Below are 22,077 nucleotides of genomic sequence, written 5' to 3'. Positions count from 1 at the left end.
TGAGCACTGGTGTCTACTGGGACACGGTCAATGGAGAGCATTCTGATGCTGGTGGTGCTCCAGACTGCATGCCATTCCAGTCCCCTAACACAGAGTGGGTGAGAGGTGGTATGCTGTGGAAACACTTGCATGGTTTTTCCTTCATTCTAGCATGTACGGACACCCACACTAAATCATATTATGTTGCAACAATTCACAGACAACAACTGTGAGAACATCATCATTCTCAGTGCACCTAGTTTTGTAGATTAATTTAGTCACATGATGCATATTTTAGCTGTGTTAGTATGAGTCATCTCTCTCTGCTCTCTCTCTCTCTGCTCTCTCTCTCTCTGCTCTCTCTCTCTCTGCTCTCTCGCTCTCTCTCTCTCTCTCTCTGCTCTCTCTCTCTCTCTCTCTGCTCTCTCTCTGATGTCTCTGCTCTCTCTCTCCCTGCTCTCTCTCTGCTCTCTCTGCTCTCTCTGCTCTCTCTGCTCTCTCTGCTCTCTCTGCTCTCTCTGCTCTCTCTCTCTCTCTCTCTCTCTCTCTCTGTGTCTCTCTCTCTCTCTCTCTGGTGTCTCTCTCTCTCTCTGTGTCTCTCTCTCTCTCTCTCTCTCTCTCTGTGTCTCTCTCTCTCTCTCTCTCTCTCTGTGTGTCTCTCTCTCTCTCTCTCTCTCTCTCTCTCTCTCTCTCTGATGTCTCTCTCTCTCTCTCTCTCTCTCTGATGTCTCTCTCTCTCTCTCTCTCTCTCTCTCTCTCTGATGTCTCTCTCTCTCTCTCTCTGCCTGGTGCGTCTGTTTGGTCTAATTCTGCTATATCTTCTGTCAGTATGCCCTGCCAAGAGTGATTCTACTGCATACACACACACACACACACACACACACACACACACCCACGGACACACACGCAACCACGCATACACATGCGTGCCAGCCGGGCAAAGCAAGCTTATAACAAACCCCACCAGCTTTATCTGCAGTGATAAATATTTTATAGCCACTGTTCTGCCATCCATACAAATACAGGCCTGGCAACCCTTATCAGTGCTGTTAGCAATTATGCTGAGGGAGTAAAGTGGGCCCCTGATGATGTTAGAATGGAGTCACTCAAGGTGTGAGTGATGTTCTAGCAGAGAGACTGACATGATTTCTAATAAAAGAACAGAAGTCTGCAGACTGCATATGCTGCTCCAGTTCTTTATTCCTGCGTCCACATACAGTACACAATGTTTCAGCTGCAGCACACTAGTCAAGTTGGAGGCTGATGATGGAGGCTGATGATGGAGGCTGATGATGGAGGCTGATGATGGAGGCTGATGATGAAGGCTATTGATGAAGGCTATTGATGAAGGCTGATGATAAAGGCTATTGATGAAGGCTATTGATGAATGCTGATGATGAAGGCTGATGATGAAGGCTGATGATGAAGGCTATTGATGAAGGCTATTGATGAATGCTGATGATGAAGGCTATTGATGAATGCTGATGATGAAGGCTATTGATGAATGCTGATGATGAAGGCTATTGATGAAGGCTGATGATGAAGGCTGATGATGAAGACTGATGATGAAGGCTGATGAAGAAGGCTGATGAATGCTGATGATGACGGCTGATTAAGGCTGATGATCAAATCACATTTATTGGTCACATAAGCCAAATACAACAGGTAATCAAATATAAAAATGTAAATTTTTTAATAACACAAAAAGTTGATTGATTTTTGTTACACTTTACCGTGAAATGCTTACTTACAAGCCCTAAACCAGCAATGCAGTTTTAAGAAAATAGAGTTAAGAAAATATTTACTAAATAAAGTAAAGTTAAACAAGTAACCCAATACTGAGTCTATGTGTGGGGGTAGGAGTAAAGTGACTATTCATAGATAATAAACAGCAGGGATGGGGGGGTCTATGTGTGGGGGTAGGAGTAAAGTGACTATTCATAGATAATAAACAGCGAGTAGCAGCAGGGATGGGGGGTCTATGTGTGGGGGTAGGAGTAAAGTGACTATTCATAGATAATAAACAGCGAGTAGCAGCAGGGATGGGGGGGTCTATGTGTGGGGGTAGGAGTAAAGTGACTATTCATAGATAATAAACAGAGAGTAGCAGCAGGGGTGGGGGGGTCTATGTGTGGGGGTAGGAGTAAAGTGACTATTCATAGATAATAAACAGCGAGTAGCAGCAGGGATGGGGGGGTCTATGTGTGGGGGTAGGAGTAAAGTGACTATTCATAGATAATAAACAGAGAGTAGCAGCAGGGGTGGGGGGGTCTATGTGTGGGGGTAGGAGTAAAGTGACTATTCATAGATAATAAACAGCGAGTAGCAGCAGGGATCGGGGGTCTATGTGTGGGGGTAGGAGTAAAGTGACTATTCATAGATAATAAACAGAGAGTAGCAGCAGGGGTGGGGGGGTCTATGTGTGGGGGTAGGAGTAAAGTGACTATTCATAGATAATAAACAGCAGGGATGGGGGGGTCTATGTGTGGGGGTAGGAGTAAAGTGACTATTCATAGATAATAAACAGCGAGTAGCAGCAGGGATCGGGGGTCTATGTGTGGGGGTAGGAGTAAAGTGACTATTCATAGATAATAAACAGAGAGTAGCAGCAGGGGTGGGGGGGTCTATGTGTGGGGGTAGGAGTAAAGTGACTATTCATAGATAATAAACAGCGAGTAGCGATTGGGGGGGGGGATCAATGTAAATAGTCCGGGTGGCCATTTTATTAGTTGTTCAGCAGTCTTATGGCTTGGGCGTAAAAGCTGTTGAGGAGCCTATTGGACCTAGACTTGGCGCTCTTGTACCGCTTGACGTGCGGTAACAGAGACCGTCTTTGACCATTTTTTGGGCCTTCCTCTGACACCGCCTGGTATAGAGGTCCTGGATGGCAGGAAGCTTGGCCCCAGTGATGTACTGGGCTGTTCGCACTACTCTCTGTAGCGCCTTACGGTCAGATGCCGAGCAGTTGCCATACCAGGCGGTGATGCAACCGGTCAGGATGAAGGCTGTTTCAGCCCAAATGTTGTAAATGTAAATGCAGAACTAGATCACGGGAGAAGCATACTGTATATATTACATATAACCCTAGCCCTGAGTGGGCTTTTCTTCCATTATCATCATCAGTCTTTTTTGGACCAGAACCAGTAAAGACATACTTACACTCTTCTGCTAAGTTCTAATCAGGTTCAAGAGTTAAACATCTCTGCCACGTTCAGTACGTCATCACATGACTCAGCTTAGTCCCATGAATTTTCCATCAGCCTATTAGTTGTACATCTCTTGTCGAGGGCCGTTTATTGGCTTCCATCTCCATTCAAAATGACCGAGTCAGAAGAGCAGTGGAAGTGTCTAGTATTGGATATGCTTTCATGTGATCAATTCCAGTGGGGCAAACTTGGCAAAACCGGTTGAAATTATGTTATAAGTACATCATTTCAATCAGTTTCCGTTTATAATGTCATCAGATTTAATGACAACGCTGGGATGTCTCCAAAGCATTGTATTCAACCTTTCCTATAAATGATTGCCTTTACATTGTTGTCACAATCTCATTTCTGGTTTGTTCACTTCACACCTGACTATGACAGTTCCCAACAGCTAGTCACCATGAGGAGTGGGTATTTTCTGTATGTTGTAGCTGGTTCAGGGCAGATCATCAGTTGAAGCTGGTTCAATGCAAAGCCCCACTTACTCTGTGCTACTGTGTGTGTTTGTTTTACAGCCAGACCCATGATGGCTGCCCTCCCTCTAAGGCCCATGGTCAACAACGGCACTGTCCTACCAAAGAAAAGTGGTGGCACGCTACCATCCCTCTCCAACTCCAGGAAGGATGCTGCTGCAACAGCAAACAAGAGGTAAACAGCTCAAATCGCTCCCATTACCTTTTGGTAGGCCTAAATCCAGGCGTTTTCCTGACCATGTGACCCGATATAGGGTCAGTTTATGAGATATAGGGTCAGTTTATGAGATATAGGGTCAGTTTATGAGACATAGGGTCAGTTTATGAGATATAGGGTCAGTTTATGAGATATAGGGTCAGTTTATGAGATATAGGGTCAGTTTATGAGACATCTTCCAACAGTATTTTTTCTTGCTTTGAGTAAAACCAACCCTAGTGTTTTAGTGTTGACTAATTGATCCTATAAAAACAGTAACGACTGTATTCCAAGCAGACAACCACATTTTGTTCTGGTTTGCTGCCAGCTGGCAGTGTGAGTAGTTGAACGTAGTGAAAGTCAGTTGTACCCTAAAGCTCAGTACGTGGACACTATTGAAATACACAGTTCTACAGGAACAAAAAAATCATACAACTTAGGAAATCATCCCACCTGTGGTGTGTTTATTTGATTAGTCCACTAAGTCGACACATTATCTCGTACAAACCCACATCATGTCTCCTACAAACCCACATTATGTCTCCTTCAAACCCACATTATGTCTCCGAAAAAACCCACATTATGTCTCCCACAAACCCACATTATGTCTCCTTCAAACCCACATTATGTCTCCCACAAACCCACATTATGTCTCCTTCAAACCCACATTATGTCTCCTTCAAACCCACATTATGTCTCCTTCAAACCCACATTATGTCTCCAACAAACCCACATTATGTCTCCAACAAACCCACATTATGTCTCCCACAAACCCACATTATGTCTCCAACAAACCCACATTATATCTCCCACAAACCCACATAATGTCCCCTAAAAACCCACATTATAACTCCTTCAAACCCACATTATGTCTCCTTCAAACCCACATTATGTCTCCCTCAAACCCACATTATGTCTCCCACAAACCCACATTATGTCTCCGACAAACCCACATTATGTCTCCTACAAACCCACATTATGTCTCCTACAAACCCACATTATGTCTCCTTCAAACCCACATTATGTCTCCCTCAAACCCACATTATGTCTCCCACAAACCCACATTATGTATCCTACAAACCCACATTATGTCTCCGACAAACCCACATTATGTCTCCGACAAACCCACATTATGTCTCCGACAAACCCACATTATGTCTCCTACAAACCTACATTATGTCTCCTACAAACCTACATTATGTCTCCTACAAACCCACATTATGTCTCCGACAAACCCACATTATGTCTACATTTACATTACATTTTAGTTATTTAGCAGACGCTCTTATCCAGAGCGACTTACAGTAGTGAATGCATACATTTCATACAATTTCATACATATCATACATTTTTTTTCTGTGCTGGCCCCCCGTGGGAAACGAACCCACATTATGTCTCCGACAAACCCACATTATAACTCCGACAAACCCACATTATAACTCCCACAAACCCACATAATGTCTCCCACAAACCCACATTATGTAAGGGGTGAGTAACTGGTGGCAGGGAAGTCAAACGCAGGAGAGCAGAACTTGGTGAATAGCCGGAGCAGTTTAATATATAAAACTAACGGCATACAAAACAACAAACACATGGGTACAAAACCCGTAGCGCACCAGTAACACATAGCACGAGTACTTACAGAATAATCAATTCCCGGATAGGACATGGGGGAAACAGAGGGAAAATATATAACATGTAATTAGGGAACTGAAACCAGGTGTGTGTGTGTGAACCAGACAAAACAAATGGAACATGAAAAAGGGATCGGCGATGGCTAGAAGACCGGTGACGTCAACTGCCGAACACCGCCCAAACAAGGAGAGGAACCGACTTCGGCAGAAGTCGTGACACATTATGTCTCCTACAAACCCACATTATGTCTCCTACAAACCCACATTATGTATCCTACAAACCCACATTATGTATCCTACAAACCCACATTATGTATCCTACAAACCCACATTATGTCTCCTACAAACCCACATTATGTCTCCTACAAACCCACATTATGTCTCCTACAAACCCACATTATGTCTCCTACAAACCCACATTACATGTCCTACAAACCCACATTATGTCTCCTACAAACCCACACTGTTTCTCTTCACTGCATTACTACTGTATCCTGTTTGGCCTGTCTGTGCCACATCTCATTTTCCCCCTGGCATAAATGTCCCCTCCTCAGAAGGGAGAGCCATTGACATTTTACATGGACGGTAAAACAAAGGGACAGTGCTGTCACAGCCATCCCCATACTCACCGCCGTGGCATTCAGAGACCAGGCCCCGATTAACTGACTGGGGCTGACTGGGGCAAGGGGAGCACAGGTAATCAATCACTACTGTCAGGGGAACAAAAGGCACTCCTCCACTGATGGTTATGCCTGGAGTCAAATTATCATAATCCTGGACTGACGGATGGATGGTGGATGGATGAGACCACAGACTCTAGAGTAAATTGATATAAAGAGGAGAAGAGGGAGGGTGGAAGAGTTCCTAATATGGATGCCGTATCGAAGAACCTTCTCCAGACTGAATCAATAGGTCTAGAGTGATATACACTGAGTGTAAACATTAAGAACACCTACCTAATATTGAGTTGCACCTCCTTTTGCCCTCAGAACAGCCTCAATTGGTCGGGTCATGGACAAAAGTGTCAAAAGTGTTCCACAGGGATGCACAGGGATTCCACAGGCCCATGTTGACTCAAATGCTTCCCACAGTTGTGTCAAGTTGGCTGGATGTGTCAAGTTGGCTGGATGTCTTTTGGGTGGTGGACCATTTTAATACACACGTGAAATTGTTGAGCGTGAAAAACCCAGTAGCGTTACTGTTATTGACACATTCAAACCAGTACACTTGGCACTTACTACCAGACCCCGTTCAAAGACATTTAAATATTTTGTCTTGCCCATTCACCCTCTGAATGGCAACACGTACACAATCCATGTCTCAATTTTATCAAGGGTTAAAAATCCTTCTTTAACCTGTCTTCATCCCTTCATCTAAACTGATCGAAGTGGATTTAACAGGGAACGTCAATAAGGGATAAGCTTCACCTGGATTCACCTGGTCGGTCTATGTCATGGAAAGAGCAGGTGTTCCTAATGTTCTGTCTGGCCCTAACCCCCCAGACCCAGTCTCTCCAGTCTGTCTGACCCTAACCCCCCAGACCCAGTCTCTCCATCTGTCTGACCCTAACCCCCCAGACCCAGTCTCTCCATCTGTCTGACCCTAACCCCCCAGACCCAGTCTCTCCATCTGTCTGACCCTAACCCCCCAGACCCAGTCTCTCCATCTGTCTGACCCTAACCCCCCAGACCCAGTCTCTCCAGTCTGTCTGGCCCTAACCCCTCAGACCCAGTCTCTCCAGTCTGTCTGGCCCTAACGCCCCAGACCCAGTCTCTCCAGTCTGTCTGACCCTAACCCCCCAGACCCAGTCTCTCCAGTCTGTCTGACCCTAACCCCCCAGACCCAGTCTCACCAGTCTGTCTGACCCTAACCACCCAGACCCAGTCTCTCCAGTCTATCTGGCCCTAACCCCCCAGACCCAGTCTCTCCAGTCTGTCTGGCCCTAACCCCCCAGACCCAGTCTCTCCAGTCTGTCTGGCCCTAACCTCCCAGACCCAGTCTCTCCAGTCTGTCTGGCCCTAACCCCCCAGACCCAGTCTCTCCAGTCTGTCTGGCCCTAACCCCCCAGACCCAGTCTCTCCAGTCTGTCTGGCCATAACCCCCCAGACCCAGTCTCTCCAGTCTGTCTGACCCTAACCCCCCAGACCCAGTCTCTCCAGTCTGTCTGACCCTAACCCCCCAGACCCAGTCTCTCCAGTCTGTCTGGCCCTAACCCCCCAGACCCAGTCTCTCCAGTCTGTCTGGCCCTAACCCCCCAGACCCAGTCTCTCCAGTCTGTCTGGCCCTAACCACCCAGACCCAGTCTCTCCAGTCTGTCTGACCCTAACCCCCCAGACCCAGTCTCTACAGTCTGTCTGGCCCTAACGCCCCAGACCCAGTCTCTACAGTCTGTCTGGCCCTAACCCCCCAGACCCAGTCTCTCCAGTCTGTCTGGCCCTAACCCCCCAGACCCAGTCTCTCCAGTCTGTCTGACCCTAACCCCCCAGACCCAGTCTCTCCAGTCTGTCTGGCCCTAACCACCCAGACCCAGTCTCTCCAGTCTGTCTGGCCCTAACCACCCAGACCCAGTCTCTCCAGTCTGTCTGTCCCTAACGCCCCAGACCCAGTCTCTCCAGTCTGTCTGACCCTAACCACCCAGACCCAGTCTCTCCAGTCTGTCTGGCCCTAACCCCCCAGACCCAGTCTCTCCAGTCTGTCTGGCCCTAACCCCCCAGACCCAGTCTCTCCAGTCTGTCTGGCCCTAACCCCCCAGACCCAGTCTCTCCATCTGTCTGGCCCTAACCCCCCAGACCCAGTCTCTCCAGTCTGTCTGGCCCTAACCCCCCAGACCCAGTCTCTCCAGTCTGTCTGGCCCTAACCTCCCAGAACCCAGTCTCTCCATCTGTCTGGCCCTAACCCCCCAGACCCAGTCTCACCAGTAACCATGTGTGTGTTGATTAGATCAACTACATTAGGCGCTGCTCCCATGCCCACCAATGTTGGCAAAATATTTAAATAAAGTCCCCATGGCCTAATTAACTCCATTCCTGATTGAGGTGTGCCTGCTGCCTGACATACCTCAACTAACAAAGACCCCCTCCACCCCACACACACACACACACACACACACATCCCCGGACCCTGTTTCAGAGGGATAACATCAGCCCCAACGGCAAGAGTGAATGGACTTTGGTTTTGTATGCCGGATTAGACTTGAGCCTGGAAGCCATTCTAGCCAATGGACTGCTGATAAGGCCCTTCCTTTGTACAGGCATTTGAATGGGCAGCCTTTTGACACGTTTCAACCATCTCCTCTAATACCCTCCTCACAAATGTGTCCACAGCGGAAAGAGAGGAAAAAGTCTCTCTCTGTCATGGATCAGTAATCTGGTTTTCTAGCATAGGGCCTTCCTTTGGTGTTCTATCATGGTCTGTACTTAACAAGGACATATGAGGGCTTGTAACAGATACTCCCAGTAATTTATTGGGTATTTACCAAATAATGCTAAATACATTACTGGGAGTTTATATATGGAGTGTGTGTGACTCTCTTTATTTTGATAGTTTATAGTTTATTCGCCGTTAGTCAGCACCTCGTCCAAAATAATTTATCTAGGTGTGCCAGGTCATGTTTTTTTTATCTTCTCTCTTTTACCATTCAGTCATTTTATCATCTACTTTACCATCTCTCCCCAGAGAGAGACATCTTGGGTGTTCATTTCAATAGTTTACAGACAAGTAAAGAAGTACTCCTGATGCACCTTAGAAACATCATTCCTTGGACGATATCTTTTAAAGCAGCTGTATTCATTTAAAAGGCACCATCGGGTAGTTATATTGTCCATTTGACCATCTCTCCCCAGCACTGTGAGGAGAACCAACTCCAACGAAACGATGAGTACGCTGATGCGCAAAGACAGCGGCGACTCCAAGAGTAACCGCACCCGTGCCGGCTCCACCGGGAGCAACTCCAGCGGCAAGAGAGCCAGCGAAAGGTACAGCCAGCATAACAACAATGACTAGTCCTTCACAGCCAGACCTGGGTAGTGTTCAGTAAGGCACACCGCAGTGAAATGTTTTTAAACCTAAAACTAAAACAAGCCTTTCTTATTGGAAACCTACCCGTTTCAGTTGGTTTCAAAACGTTTCACCCTACTGCACATGACCCTGGGTTCAATTAGTGTTAGTTATCGTTCAAATACTTTATCTGCGCTTGATTGAACGTACCTGGTCGCAGTGACGGGAAGTGTTGACACAGCTTTTTTTCCCTTCCACCCTGCAGCAAACTGAAGGAGCCCGTTTTCAATACAGGTAAGAACCAACGGTACTCTAATCAGTGATGCCATGCACTCATTGGCTCCCTGTGAGTTAGAGGGCTAATTCAATTGGTCAGGATTGTTTAACAGACGTGCAAAACAAATGTAAGGTATGTTACCTGTTCTTTGCAGGTTAAAGTTAGCTCCTCCTCCCCCATCGGGCCAAACTGGTCGCAATGACGTCATAGTGACACAAGTTTGGTTGTAATGACGTTGTAATGACGTAATTTCAACCACTTTTGCTCACTTGATTAATTCTCAGCTCACAGACTACCACTCAAGGCTGTTCTGTGATGTGCTGTGATGTACAGCGGTGACGTTTCTGTTGTAACGTGTTGAAAACATTCATCCTCCAAACCATTAATCATCCAACCTTCCATAACCTCTTCCATCCTCACATAAATTCCGATGAAGCATTTTAACCTCCATTGTCATCTGATTTCCTTTTTCCTTTCCTTACCTGGAGTAATACACCTGTACTACACGTTTTACTGTATGAGTTTGTATACAGTAGTAGTAACAGTAAACATTATGAGATCTCCAGAGTGGTATTGATCACTGTGTAAATTACATTGCTGTATCCCATTAGGCTGATTTATCTGGTGAAATTCTCCCTGATTGATCATCACCCCTCTGAACCTTACTGTGGCTGGGGGTTGATTCATGCTGAACCTTACTGTAGCTGGGGGTTGATTCATGCTGAACCTTACTGTGGCTGGGGGTTGATCCTTGCTGAACCTTACTGTGGCTGGGGGTTGAGTCATGCTGAACCTTACTGTGGCTGGGGGTTGATTCATGCTGAACCTTACTGTGGCTGGGGGTTGATCCTTGCTGAACCTTACTGTGGCTGGGGGTTGATTCATGCTGAACCTTACTGTGGCTGCGGGTTGATTCATGCTGAACCTTACTGTGGCTGGGGGTTGAGTCATGCTGAACCTTACTGTAGCTGGGGGTTGATTCATGCTGAATCTTACTGTGGCTGGGGGTTGATTCATGCTGAACCTTACAGTGGCTGGGGGTTGAGTCATGCTGAACCTTACTGTAGCTGGGGGTTGATTCATGCTGAACCTTACTGTGGCTGGGGGTTGATTCTTGCTGAACCTTACTGTGGCTGGGGGTTGATTCATGCTGAACCTTACTGTGGCTGGGGGTTGATTCATGCTGAATCTTACTGTGGCTGGGGGTTGATTCATGCTGAACCTTACTGTGGCTGGGGGTTGATTCATGCTGAACCTTACTGTGGCTGGGGGTTGATTCATGCTGAATCTTACTGTGGCTGGGGGTTGATTCATGCTGAACCTTACTGTGGCTGGGGGTTGATTCATGCTGAATCTTACTGTGGCTGGGGGTTGAGTCATGCTGAACCTTACTGTAGCTGGGGGTTGAGTCATGCTGAACCTTACTGTGGCTGGGGGTTGATTCATGCTGAACCTTACTGTGGCTGGGGGTTGATTCATGCTGAACCTTAATGTGGCTGAGGTTTAATTCCAGCAAGATAGCGGGTGCTGATCAGCAGAGAAAATGCACTGGCACCAACATATCCTTGTTGATGATATGAATCAATTATTGTCTATAATGGCCTGATCAGACCAGCACAGTCCCAGGGTAGTGTCATAAACCTTCAACCTTAAGAAGAAGTCAACGAGTCAATGCAAATAACTGATTACACATAACAGCTATCGAGATGATGCCTGAATAATCTGAATAGTCCCAATGGACACTGTGCCTTCGTATAATCTGAATAGTCCCAATGGACAGTGTTCCTTCATATAATCCGAATAGTCCCAATGGACACTGTTCCTTCATATAATCTGAATAGTCCCAATGGACACTGTGCCTTCATATAATCTGTGGAATTGTTTTCTGTTGATTAGAATCTCTCTGCAGCCCATCTAATCTTCCACAAATCCATAAGAACCGAGCAAGTAACAGAAACACTACATGCTTAGCCTGTGGCCTATGTGAAATGGTCAGATGCTCCTGTTCAGACTGGTAGATGGGTAGATCAGACTGGTAGATTAGATTGGATGGATGGATGATTTGTCTAGATTCAAACAGAAAATACCTCAATCACAATAACCTAAGTGTTGTCAATGCGCTTGCATAAAACGGAGGAAGTGGAAGAAGTCCCAATGATGAGTAAATCCAGGTCAGAAACAGGAAGTCCAGGTCAGGAACAGGAAGTCCAGGTCAGGAACAGGAAGCAAAACCTCACCTGGTCCTTCTGTCCCCTTCTCTCTGAACTCACAAGGGATGCGACGAGTGACACACTGCAAAGGTATGTTTTGGTCCTCAAGCCCCCTTACGTTAGCAGCTCTCTGGACATTGTGTTCTCCTAAAGCCTTAGACATATAGTTCATCTACGCATAAAGGAGCCGTATGTGGCATGGGGGGGGGTGTTGTTATCTGACACACTACGCCACCATCATGGGAATTGCACCCAAAGACATAGTGTGGTAGCTAAGACCCCTCCATATCACAATATGGCGTAGTCGGCAGGATGTTACGTTACACATACCTGGAGCTATTAGACTTAGACTACAGCTATTGTTCTTGTCTCGTGCGAGAACGTACAGTATAGGCTACTGACTGACTCCTTTTGCCTGTGAGTCATAGGCCCAATGCACAGAGAGCAGCCCCATGGCACGGGTGGGTTTGGGTTGACAGTGAGTGTGATAGTATCCCTCCCCAATATGCCAACTGTGGACTAACATACACACTCTAACACAGGGTTTCCCAAACTCGGTCTTTGGGCCCCCTCTGGGTACACGTTTTGGTTTTTGCCCCAGCACTACACAGCTGGTCCAAATAATCAAAGCTTGATGATGAGACGATTATTTGAATCAGCTGTGTAGTTATAGTGCAGAGTTTGGGAAACTATGCTCTAATACACTGAGTCTGAACTGTGTCTGGTTGATTGCAGTGATGCTTTTAGACTAGCTGTTAAGCTTAGTGTGGAATTGCCACATTCTAGATATGTTTGCTCACAGCCACACAGCTCTCTTTTGTCCTAGTCACCATAGGAACCCCACCAAATATTTCCTGCAGTGCACCCTGATCTCCTAAGAGCCCCCTTTTCAGAGCACAACAAGCCAAATGTCTTGTGTTGGAATCACGTATCCTGAAAAGGGCTGTTTGCATTACAATGTCTTTGCTTTTGAAGTCTTTTTGGAGTTGCCTTCTCTTGCATGGCCTTCAGTAGGGAGTGTTTGATGGACAGCTTATGCCCAATTTCCACAAGCCTGGCTAAAGAAAGATGAAAGAGACATGTTTGGAAGCAGACTCTCGTGAAACTCATGGTCCTTGTGACAAATTCAAAGCTGTCAGTGGCAACAACAAAAAAATAAAACATTTAAAAATACATAAGAAAAGCATGGTAGGTCAAGTGAACATATTTAAAGATGACTGTTATTCACCCTGATGCCAGCTAAAGTAGATAAAAAAAGAAGACGCTTTAATGTCTCATGTTTATCATAGACATTAGTTATATGTTGAGCCACTAATGCAGTCTTTTAGTAAAAGTCTCAAGCGTAACTTGAAGAGTGAGAGCCCCAGTAGTTTAGCCCACCAGCGGTTGTAAACCAGTAGACACGGTAGCTTGTATCGTACCGGTCCCGTGTTTTGTGGTCGTCCATTGTAGCAGAAGAGCAAGTTGTCAATCAAATCTAACTTGGATATATTCTACTGACCCCTCCTCCTCCTTCCCACTGGCCCCATTTCCAACTCTTCCACCTAACCTACCTAGTAACCGTGCAGATATATCTGGCCCGCCCGTCGAAAAGGACTGGAACCGCTGAGGCGCCCAAATCAAGTGTAGCAGCCATGTCTGGCCGCTCCTCCGCTCCCCACACAGCTGACAAGTCTGTCAGGTCCACTGGAGTCAGGAAGACCCCGATGTTCACCATCCCCCTGAGAAAGTCAGTTAGCCACTCTCCTTTAGACACTCCGAACTACAGGAGCCCCGTCAAATCACCTAGCCAGTACTTCCAAATCTGTTACTAAGCTAGGCCTATACCAGCTCTTGGCATTAGATTGAAAAAGAGTTCAGTGTTAAACTTGTAAAAAAACGGATTTGAAAAAGCATTCCTTTCCATGACCGTCATGTTTTATGTTTTATGTTCTGTTTTTTTTCTTCTTGGTTGTTTTTGCTTCCCTTGCTGTGGCACCGTGACCCTATGCATGTTGTCTTCTCTGTTCATTTTGCATCATTCGTTGTTATTATCTGAATAAAAGGAAAATTAAAGCCTATCTATCTCTATGTTTTTCTGATCTATAATTTCCTTTACTAAATGCATTCACTCCTTTAAAACTTTTCATTTTTAAAAAGTATATCAACATCTCGTAACCATGACACCCCTCTAAACTATTGATCGTCTCTACACCCCTCTAAACTATTGATCGTCTCTACACCCCTCTAAACTATTGATCGTCTCTACACCCCTCTAAACTATTGATCATCTCTACACCCCTCTTTCATTCTCATCAGCTCTACACCACAGGAAGTTGGTGGCACCTTAATTGGGGAGGACAGGCTCGTGGTAGTGGATGGAGTGGAGTGAGTGGAATTGTATCAAATACATCAAACACATCAAATACGTGGGTTCCGTGGGTTCCGTGGGTTTGATGCCATTCCATTCACTCCTTTCCATACTATATTATGAGCCATCCTCCCTTCAACAGCCCCCACTGCTCTGCACCCCTCTTTCGTTCTCAAGAGTCTCTACACCCCTCTTTCATTCTCAAGTCTCTACACCCCTCTCTCATTCTCAAGAGTCTCTACACCCCTCTCTCATTCTCAAGTCTCTACACCCCCCTCTCATTCTCAAGTCTCTACACCCCTCTTTCATTCTCAAGTCTCTACACCCCTCTCTCATTCTCAAGTCTCTACACCCCTCTCTCATTCTCAAGTCTCTACACCCCTCTCTCATTCTCAAGAGTCTCTACACCCCTCTCTCATTCTCAAGTCTCTACACCCCTCTCTCATTCTCAAGTCTCTACACCCCTCTTTCATTCTGTCTCTACACCCCTCTCTCATTCTCAAGTCTCTACACCCCTCTCTCATTCTCAAGTCTCTACACCCCTCTCTCATTCTCAAGAGTCTCTACACCCCTCTCTCATTCTCAAGTCTCTACACCCCTCTCTCATTCTCAAGTCTCTACACCCCTCTCTCATTCTCAAGTCTCTACACCCCTCTCTCATTCTCAAGTCTCTACACCCCTCTTTCATTCTGTCTCTACACCCCTCTCTCATTCTCAAGTCTCTACACCCCTCTCTCATTCTCAAGTCTCTACACCCCTCTTTCATTCTGTCTCTACACCCCTCTCTCATTCTCAAGTCTCTACACCCCTCTCTCATTCTCAAGTCTCTACACCCCTCTTTCATTCTCAAGAGTCTCTACACCCCTCTCTCATTCTCAAGTCTCTACACCCCTCTCTCATTCTCAAGTCTCTACACCCCTCTCTCATTCTCAAGTCTCTACACCCCTCTCTCATTCTCAAGTCTCTACACCCCTCTCTCATTCTCAAGTCTCTACACCCCTCTTTCATTCTCAAGTCTCTACACCCCTCTCTCATTCTCAAGTCTCTACACCCCTCTCTCATTCTCAAGTCTCTACACCCCTCTCTCATTCTGTCTCTACACCCCTCTTTCATTCTCAAGTCTCTACACCCCCCTCTCATTCTCAAGTCTCTACACCCCTCTTTCGTTCTCAAGAGAGTCTCTACACCCCTCTTTATTCTCACTCCTTTCATACACTGTTCTCACCATCACAAACACTCCTCCTCGTTACCAATGAGTCATGACAAATTGTCCACTGATAATGTCTGTTGCTTCTTTCAGAGGAAGGATATGTGAAAATGTATTTGAAGGGACGACCCATCACCATGTACATGGCTAAAGACCTTGTTGAGACCTACTGCCTGGAAGCCAAATCAGCCCTGCCAAACAAGAAGCTCAAACTGGACTGGGTGTATCCTTTTTCACTGCTGTGGGGTCATTTTCAAATATGGACGGCCAATAGAAAATGGATATTTCAAAAGATAAGAAACTGATGAAGTCGCGTTACAACTCTCAACGTACACTACCGTTCAAAAGTTTGGGGTCACTTAGAAATGTAATTTTTTTGTCCATTAAAATAACATCAAATTGATCAGAAATACAGTATAGACATTGTTAATGTTGTAAATGACTATTGTAGCTGGAAACGGCAAAGTGTTTTTAATGGAATATTTACATAGGCGTACAGAGGCCCATTATCAGCAACCATCACTCCTGTGTTCCAATGGCACGTTGTATTACCTAATCCAAGATCATAATTTTAAAAGGCTCATTAGAAAACCATTTTGCAATTATGTTAGCACAGGTGAAAACTGTTGTTCTGATGAAAGAAGCAATAAAACTGGCCTTCTTTAGACTAGTTGAGTATCTGGAGCATCAGCATTTGTGGGTTCAATTACAGGCTCAAAATGGCCAGAAACAAAGAACTTTCTTCTGAAACTCAGTCTATTCTTGTTCTGAGAAATGAAGGCTATTCCATGCGAGAAATTGCCAAGAAAGTGAAGATCTCATACAACGCTGTGTACTATTCCCTACACAGAACAGCGCAAACAGGCTCTAACCAGAATAGAAAGAGGAGTGGGAGGCCCCAGTGCACAACTGAGCAAGAGGACAAGTACATTAGTGTCTAGTTTGAGAAACAGATGCCTCACAAGTCCTCAACTGGCAGCTTCATTAAATAGTACCTACAAAACACCAGTCTCAACGTCAACAGTGAAGAGGCGACTCCAGGATGCTGGCCTCCTAGGCAGAGTTCCTCTGTCCAGTGTCTGTGTTCTTTTGCCCATCTTAATCTTTTATTTTTATTGCCCAGTCTGAGAAATTGCTTTTTCTTTGCAACTCTGCCTAAAAGGCCAGTATCCTGGAGTCGCCTCTTCACTGTTGACGTTGAGACTGGTGTTTTGCAGGTACTATTTAATGAAGCTGCCAGTTGAGGACTTGTGAGGCATCTGTTTCTCAAACTAGACACTAATGTACTTGTCCTCTTGCTCAATTGTGCACTGGGGCCTCCCACTCCTCTTTCTATTCTGGTTAGAGCCTGTTTGCTCTGTTCTGTGAAGGGAATACACAGTACACAGCGTTGTATGAGATCTTCAGTTTCTTGGCAATTTCTCGCATGGAATAGCCTTCATTTCTCAGAACAAGAATAATTTCAGAAGAAAGTTCTTTGTTTCTGGCCATTTTGAGCCTGTAATCGAACCCACAAATGCTAATGCTCCAGATACTCAACTAGTCTAAAGAAGGCCAGTTTTATTGCTTCTTTCATCAGAACAACAGTTTTCAGCTGTGCTAACATAATTGCAAAAGGGTTTTCTAATGATCAATTAGCCTTTTAAAATGATAAACTTGGATTAGCTAACACAACGTGCCATTGGAACACTGGAGTGATGGTTGTTGATAATGGGCCTCTGTACGCCTATGTAGATATTCCATTAAAAAAATCTGCCGTTTCCAGCTACAACATTAACAATGTCTACACTGTGTTTCTGATCAATTTGATGTTATTTTAATGGGCAATTTTTTTTTTTTTGCTTTTCTTTCAAAAACAAATTTCTAAGTGACCCCAAACTTTTGAACGGTAGTGTATGTTCATAACACTAGGCTTGAAAATCTACGCTTTCAGGCCAGAGATAAGATGTATCCCCCATGTATTGCTAAGTAACATTCAGATTGCACTGCTGTGAATGAAAAGTCACATCTCCTGGATGTTCCAATAGATATTTATTTCCTACTCATCTCTACTGCATACTGAAATACAAACCCTGCTTTCTTGCATTCAGCAATTGCATAAACTCAGAAGCCAGCAGGCTGAGCTGAAAATGTAGTCAGCTCCCTCCTTTCTCCTCCTCTCTGTCCCTGAAGGTATCAACCCCCATTTCAGCAGAGAGAGAGAGAGGAGATTATACTGGGTATAGAAAAAAGCCTATTTCTGGAAACACCAGAATCGGGATGAAACAATGAATGTTCTGTGTTCAGTCTAGTGTTTTGCCTGAAGGCGACTATGAATTTTCCAACAAAGGAAAGGTGGCTAGAACTGACTTTCAGTATCTTACTGAATTATCCATTTGGAACTCTGGAAGGTTGGGTGCATGCTGGGTGATTAGGTTGTAAATATAGACTACGGTGGCCCTAAGGAGCCCAAGAGCTTTTATTAACGTGCCTCATTGAATTCAGACATTCTAGATTGGTTTATATGTAGGCTACATTTGATGTTCCGTTGAAGTTGTGTGGCTCTTGACCTAAATGTCCAGTTATGGGTACAGGGGGCGTGACTGTCGCTCTAACCTGTACCTGTTACCCACGGGAGAGACGGTGTACTTCATTGCTTCTGTGGTGGTTCTCTACAACGTGGAAGAGCAGCTCCAGAGACACTACACCGGCCACACTGACGACATCAAGTGGTGAGAGGAAACAGGATATGACACGACACTATATTTCTCCTGTATGCTGTGTTCTGTCACCTATCAGTGGACGGCATTTTAATCTGATGTGTGATGATGTTCTTATCTGGACACCTTGTCAAACAGTAGGGCCTAAGATTCAGAGGCAAAGGGAAAGGGGGATACCTAGTCAGTTGTACAACAGAATGCCTTCAACTGAAATGTGTCTTCCGCATTTAACCCAACCCCTTTGAATCAGAGAGGTGTGGGGGGCTGCCTTAATCAACATCGACGTCTTTGGCGCCCGGGGAACAGTGGGTTAACTGCCTTGCTCAGGGGCAGAACGACAGATTTTTACCTTGGCAGCTCGAGGATTCGATCCAGCAACCTTTCGGTTACTGGCCCAATGCTCTAATCACTAGGTTACCTGCTGCTAGGTCATGCCAAAAGAGACACTGCCCTATTTAACCCCTAAATCATTGTCACCATCTGCCGTGTACAGTATTCTCAGACCGACAGTATTCAACATTTATTAAGCAATGTATTAAAATAATTTGCTATCTTTCCGCTATACAAAGAAGCAGGCAACACAACTCCAAGTTGGAAGGGCTTAATTTATAAAAAAGCTGTGCTTTGTTATACACCTTGATGCGGATGCTTGTTGCACACCTGCTTTGATCAGTATTCCTGTCTAATCCTATGGAATAACCCCTTCATAATGAGGCAGGCTAAAGTAAATGAGTGGCTGGTCTGCAGCTGCTTTTCCTCAGTTATAGTGTTGGGCAGGTAATTATCTGACAGAAAAAAAGGCTGGTAGGAAATATAATGAGGTAAAAACTCACTGGCATATTAACAGACGAGGGGTTGGCCTGGGGTCACGCTGATAATGAACATCTAATTAATAAGAGTTATTCCGTGGCAGGGTGCAGGGAGACGTTAGCTTTCTTCTCACTCTGTAGTACAGACGCCTCTGACATTCTCTTATATCTCTGTAAGGCGTAGTGCCCTTCTGTAGTGTCTTTCTGTAGTGTCCTTCTGTAGTGTCTTAATGTAGTGTCCTTCTGTAGTGTCTTTCTGTAGTGCCCTTCTGTAGTGTCTTAATGTAGTGTCCTTCTGTAGTGTCCTTCTGTAGTGTCCTTCTGTAGTGTCTTAATGTAGTGTCCTTCTGTAGTGTCTTTCTGTAGTGTCCTTCTGTAGTGTCTTTCTGTAGTGTCCTTCTGTAGTGTCCTTCTGTAGTGTCTTAATGTAGTGTCCTTCTGTAGTGTCTTTCTGTAGTGTCCTTCTGTAGTGTCTTAATGTAGTGTTCTTCTGTAGTGTCTTAATGTAGTGCCCTTCTGTAGTGTCTTAATGTAGTGTCCTTCTGTAGTGTCCTTCTGTAGTGTCCTTCTGTAGTGTCTTTCTGTAGTGTCCTTCTGTAGTGTCTTAATGTAGTGTCCTTCTGTAGTGTCTTAATGTAGTGTCCTTCTGTAGTGTCCTTCTGTAGTGTCCTTCTGTAGTGTCCTTCTGTAGTGTCTTAATGTAGTGTCCTTCTGTAGTGTCTTAATGTAGTGCCCTTCTGTAGTGTCTTAATGTAGTGTCCTTCTGTAGTGTCCTTCTGTAGTGTCCTTCTGTAGTGTCCTTCTGTAGTGTCCTTCTGTAGTGTCTTAATGTAGTGTCCTTCTGTAGTGTCTTAATGTAGTGTCCTTCTGTAGTGTCTTAATGTAGTGTCCTTCTGTAGTGTCCTTCTGTAGTGTCCTTCTGTAGTGTCTTAATGTAGTGTCCTTCTGTAGTGTCTTAATGTAGTGTCCTTCTGTAGTGTCTTAATGTAGTGTCCTTCTGTAGTGTCCTTCTGTAGTGTCCTTCTGTAGTGTCTTAATGTAGTGTCCTTCTGTAGTGTCTTAATGTAGTGTCCTTCTGTAGTGTCTTAATGTAGTGTCCTTCTGTAGTGTCTTTCTGTAGTGTCCTTCTGTAGTGTCCTTCTGTAGTGTCCTTCTGTAGTGTCCTTCTGTAGTGGGTTTCTGTAGTGTCCTTCTGTAGTGCCTTTCTGTAGTGTCTTTCTGTAGTGTCTTAATGTAGTGTCCTTCTGTAGTGTCTTAATGTAGTGTCCTTCTGTAGTGTCTTAATGTAGTGTCCTTCTGTAGTGTCTTAATGTAGTGTCCTTCGGTAGTGTCTTAATGTAGTGTCCTTCGGTAGTGTCTTAATGTAGTGTCCTTCTGTAGTGTCCTTCTGTGGTGTCTTTCTGTAGTGTCTTAATGTAGTGTCCTTCTGTATCAAATCAAATCAAATGTATTTATATAGCCCTTCGTACATCAGCTGAAATCTCAGTGCTGTACAGAAACCCAGCCTAAAACCCCAAACAGCAAGCAATGCTTGTGAAAGAAGGACGGTGGCTAGGAAAAACTCCCTAGGAAAAACTCCCTAGAAAGGCAAAAAACCTTGGAAGAAACCTAGAGAGGAACCAGGCTATGAGGGGTGGCTAGTCCTCTTCTGGCTGTGCCGGGTGGATATTATAACAGAACATGGTCAAGATGTTAAAATGTTCATAAATGACCAGCATGGTCAAATAATAATGATCATAGTAGTTGTCGAGGGTGCAGCAAGCACGTCCGGTGAACAGGTCAGGGTTCCATAGCCGCAGGCAGAACAGTTGAAACTGGAGCAGCAGCATGGCCAGGTGGACTGGGGACAGCAAGAAGTCATCATGCCAGGTAGTCCTGAGGCATGATCCTAGGGCTCAGGTCCTCCGAGACAAAGAAAGAAAGAAAGAAAGAAAGAGAGAATTAGAGAGAGCATATATAAATTCACACAGGACACCGGATAAGACAAGAGAAATACTCCAGATGTAACAGACTGACCCTAGCCCCCCGACACATAAACTACTGCAGCATAAATACTGGAGGCTGAGACAGGAGGGATCAGAAGACACTGTGGCCCCATCCGATGATACCCCCGGACAGGGCCAAACAGGCAGGATATAACCCCACCCACTTTGCCAAAGCACAGCCCCCACACCACTAGAGGGATGTCTCCAACCACCAACTTACCGTCCTAAGACAAGGCCGAGTATAGCCCACAAAGATCTCCGCCATGGCACAACCCAAGGGCGGGGCGCCAACCCAGACAGGAAGACCACGTCAGTGACTCAACCCACTCAAGTGACGCTGTAGTGTCTTAATGTAGTGCCCTTATGTAGTGTCCTTCTGTAGTGTCTTAATGCAGTGCCCTTATGCAGTGCCCTTATGTAGTGCTCTTCTGCGGGGCCCTTATGCAGTGCCCTTATGCAGTGCCCTTATGTAAGTGCCCTTCTGTAGTGTCCTTATGCAGTGCCCTTATGTAAGTGCCCTTATGTAAGTGCCCTTATGTAAGTGCCCTTCTGTAGTGTCCTTCTGTAGTGCCCTTCTGTAGTGCCCTTCTGTAGTGTCCTTCTGTAGTGTCCTTCTGTAGTGTCCTATCTGCCATCAGTAATAGAAGAGGGAGGAGTCTTGTCAACATCAGTAAGAATCAAATCAGACATGACGTCCTGTAACGAAACCCCATGACCTTGAGTTTGACAGAATGACATAATATGATAGCAACTCACAGTTTCGTCAGACACAAAACATTTCTCTTTGATCTGCTTTGAGGTCTCTGTGGTTTTTCTTCATTGTTCAAATCGGCCATTCAGATGTTCAAAGTGTTTGCCGTTTCTCTGTTCCTATAGCCTGGCTGTCCATCCTGATAAAATCACCATAGCAACGGGACAGGTGGCAGGCACCTCCTCTGATGGCAAAGTAAGGCACCTCTCATTATCACTTAACTTTAAATCTATGATCACTTCACTTATTTCATGATTAGAAATAATGTGTGTGTGTGTGTGTGTGTGTGTGTGTGTGTGCGCTGA

The 22,077-nt window shown here is 45.3% G+C and overlaps 1 protein-coding gene across 4 annotated transcripts in view; it reads left to right on the top strand.

Moving 5' to 3' along the window:
- LOC115172917 (echinoderm microtubule-associated protein-like 1) overlaps window positions 1–22,077 on the top strand; it is an 80,585-nt gene that overhangs the window by 47,194 nt on the left and 11,314 nt on the right. For 3 of the 4 annotated variants that reach the window (XM_029730786.1, XM_029730784.1, XM_029730783.1), the window contains exons 3-9: window positions 3,701–3,833; window positions 9,331–9,462; window positions 9,750–9,778; window positions 12,035–12,061; window positions 15,622–15,751; window positions 18,090–18,239; window positions 21,898–21,967. In XM_029730786.1, the coding sequence (XP_029586646.1) occupies window positions 3,701–3,833; window positions 9,331–9,462; window positions 9,750–9,778; window positions 12,035–12,061; window positions 15,622–15,751; window positions 18,090–18,239; window positions 21,898–21,967 (671 nt within the window). The remainder of the gene's footprint in view (window positions 1–3,700; window positions 3,834–9,330; window positions 9,463–9,749; window positions 9,779–12,034; window positions 12,062–15,621; window positions 15,752–18,089; window positions 18,240–21,897; window positions 21,968–22,077) is intronic. The other variant, XM_029730785.1, reaches the window with a different exon arrangement.

Source organism: Salmo trutta, chromosome 33 (genome assembly GCF_901001165.1).
Source record: "Salmo trutta chromosome 33, fSalTru1.1, whole genome shotgun sequence".
NCBI classification, from domain to species: Eukaryota; Metazoa; Chordata; class Actinopteri; order Salmoniformes; family Salmonidae; genus Salmo; species Salmo trutta.
The sequence above is the reverse complement of the archived record's forward strand: the minus strand, read 5'-3'. Positions and strand labels throughout refer to the sequence as shown.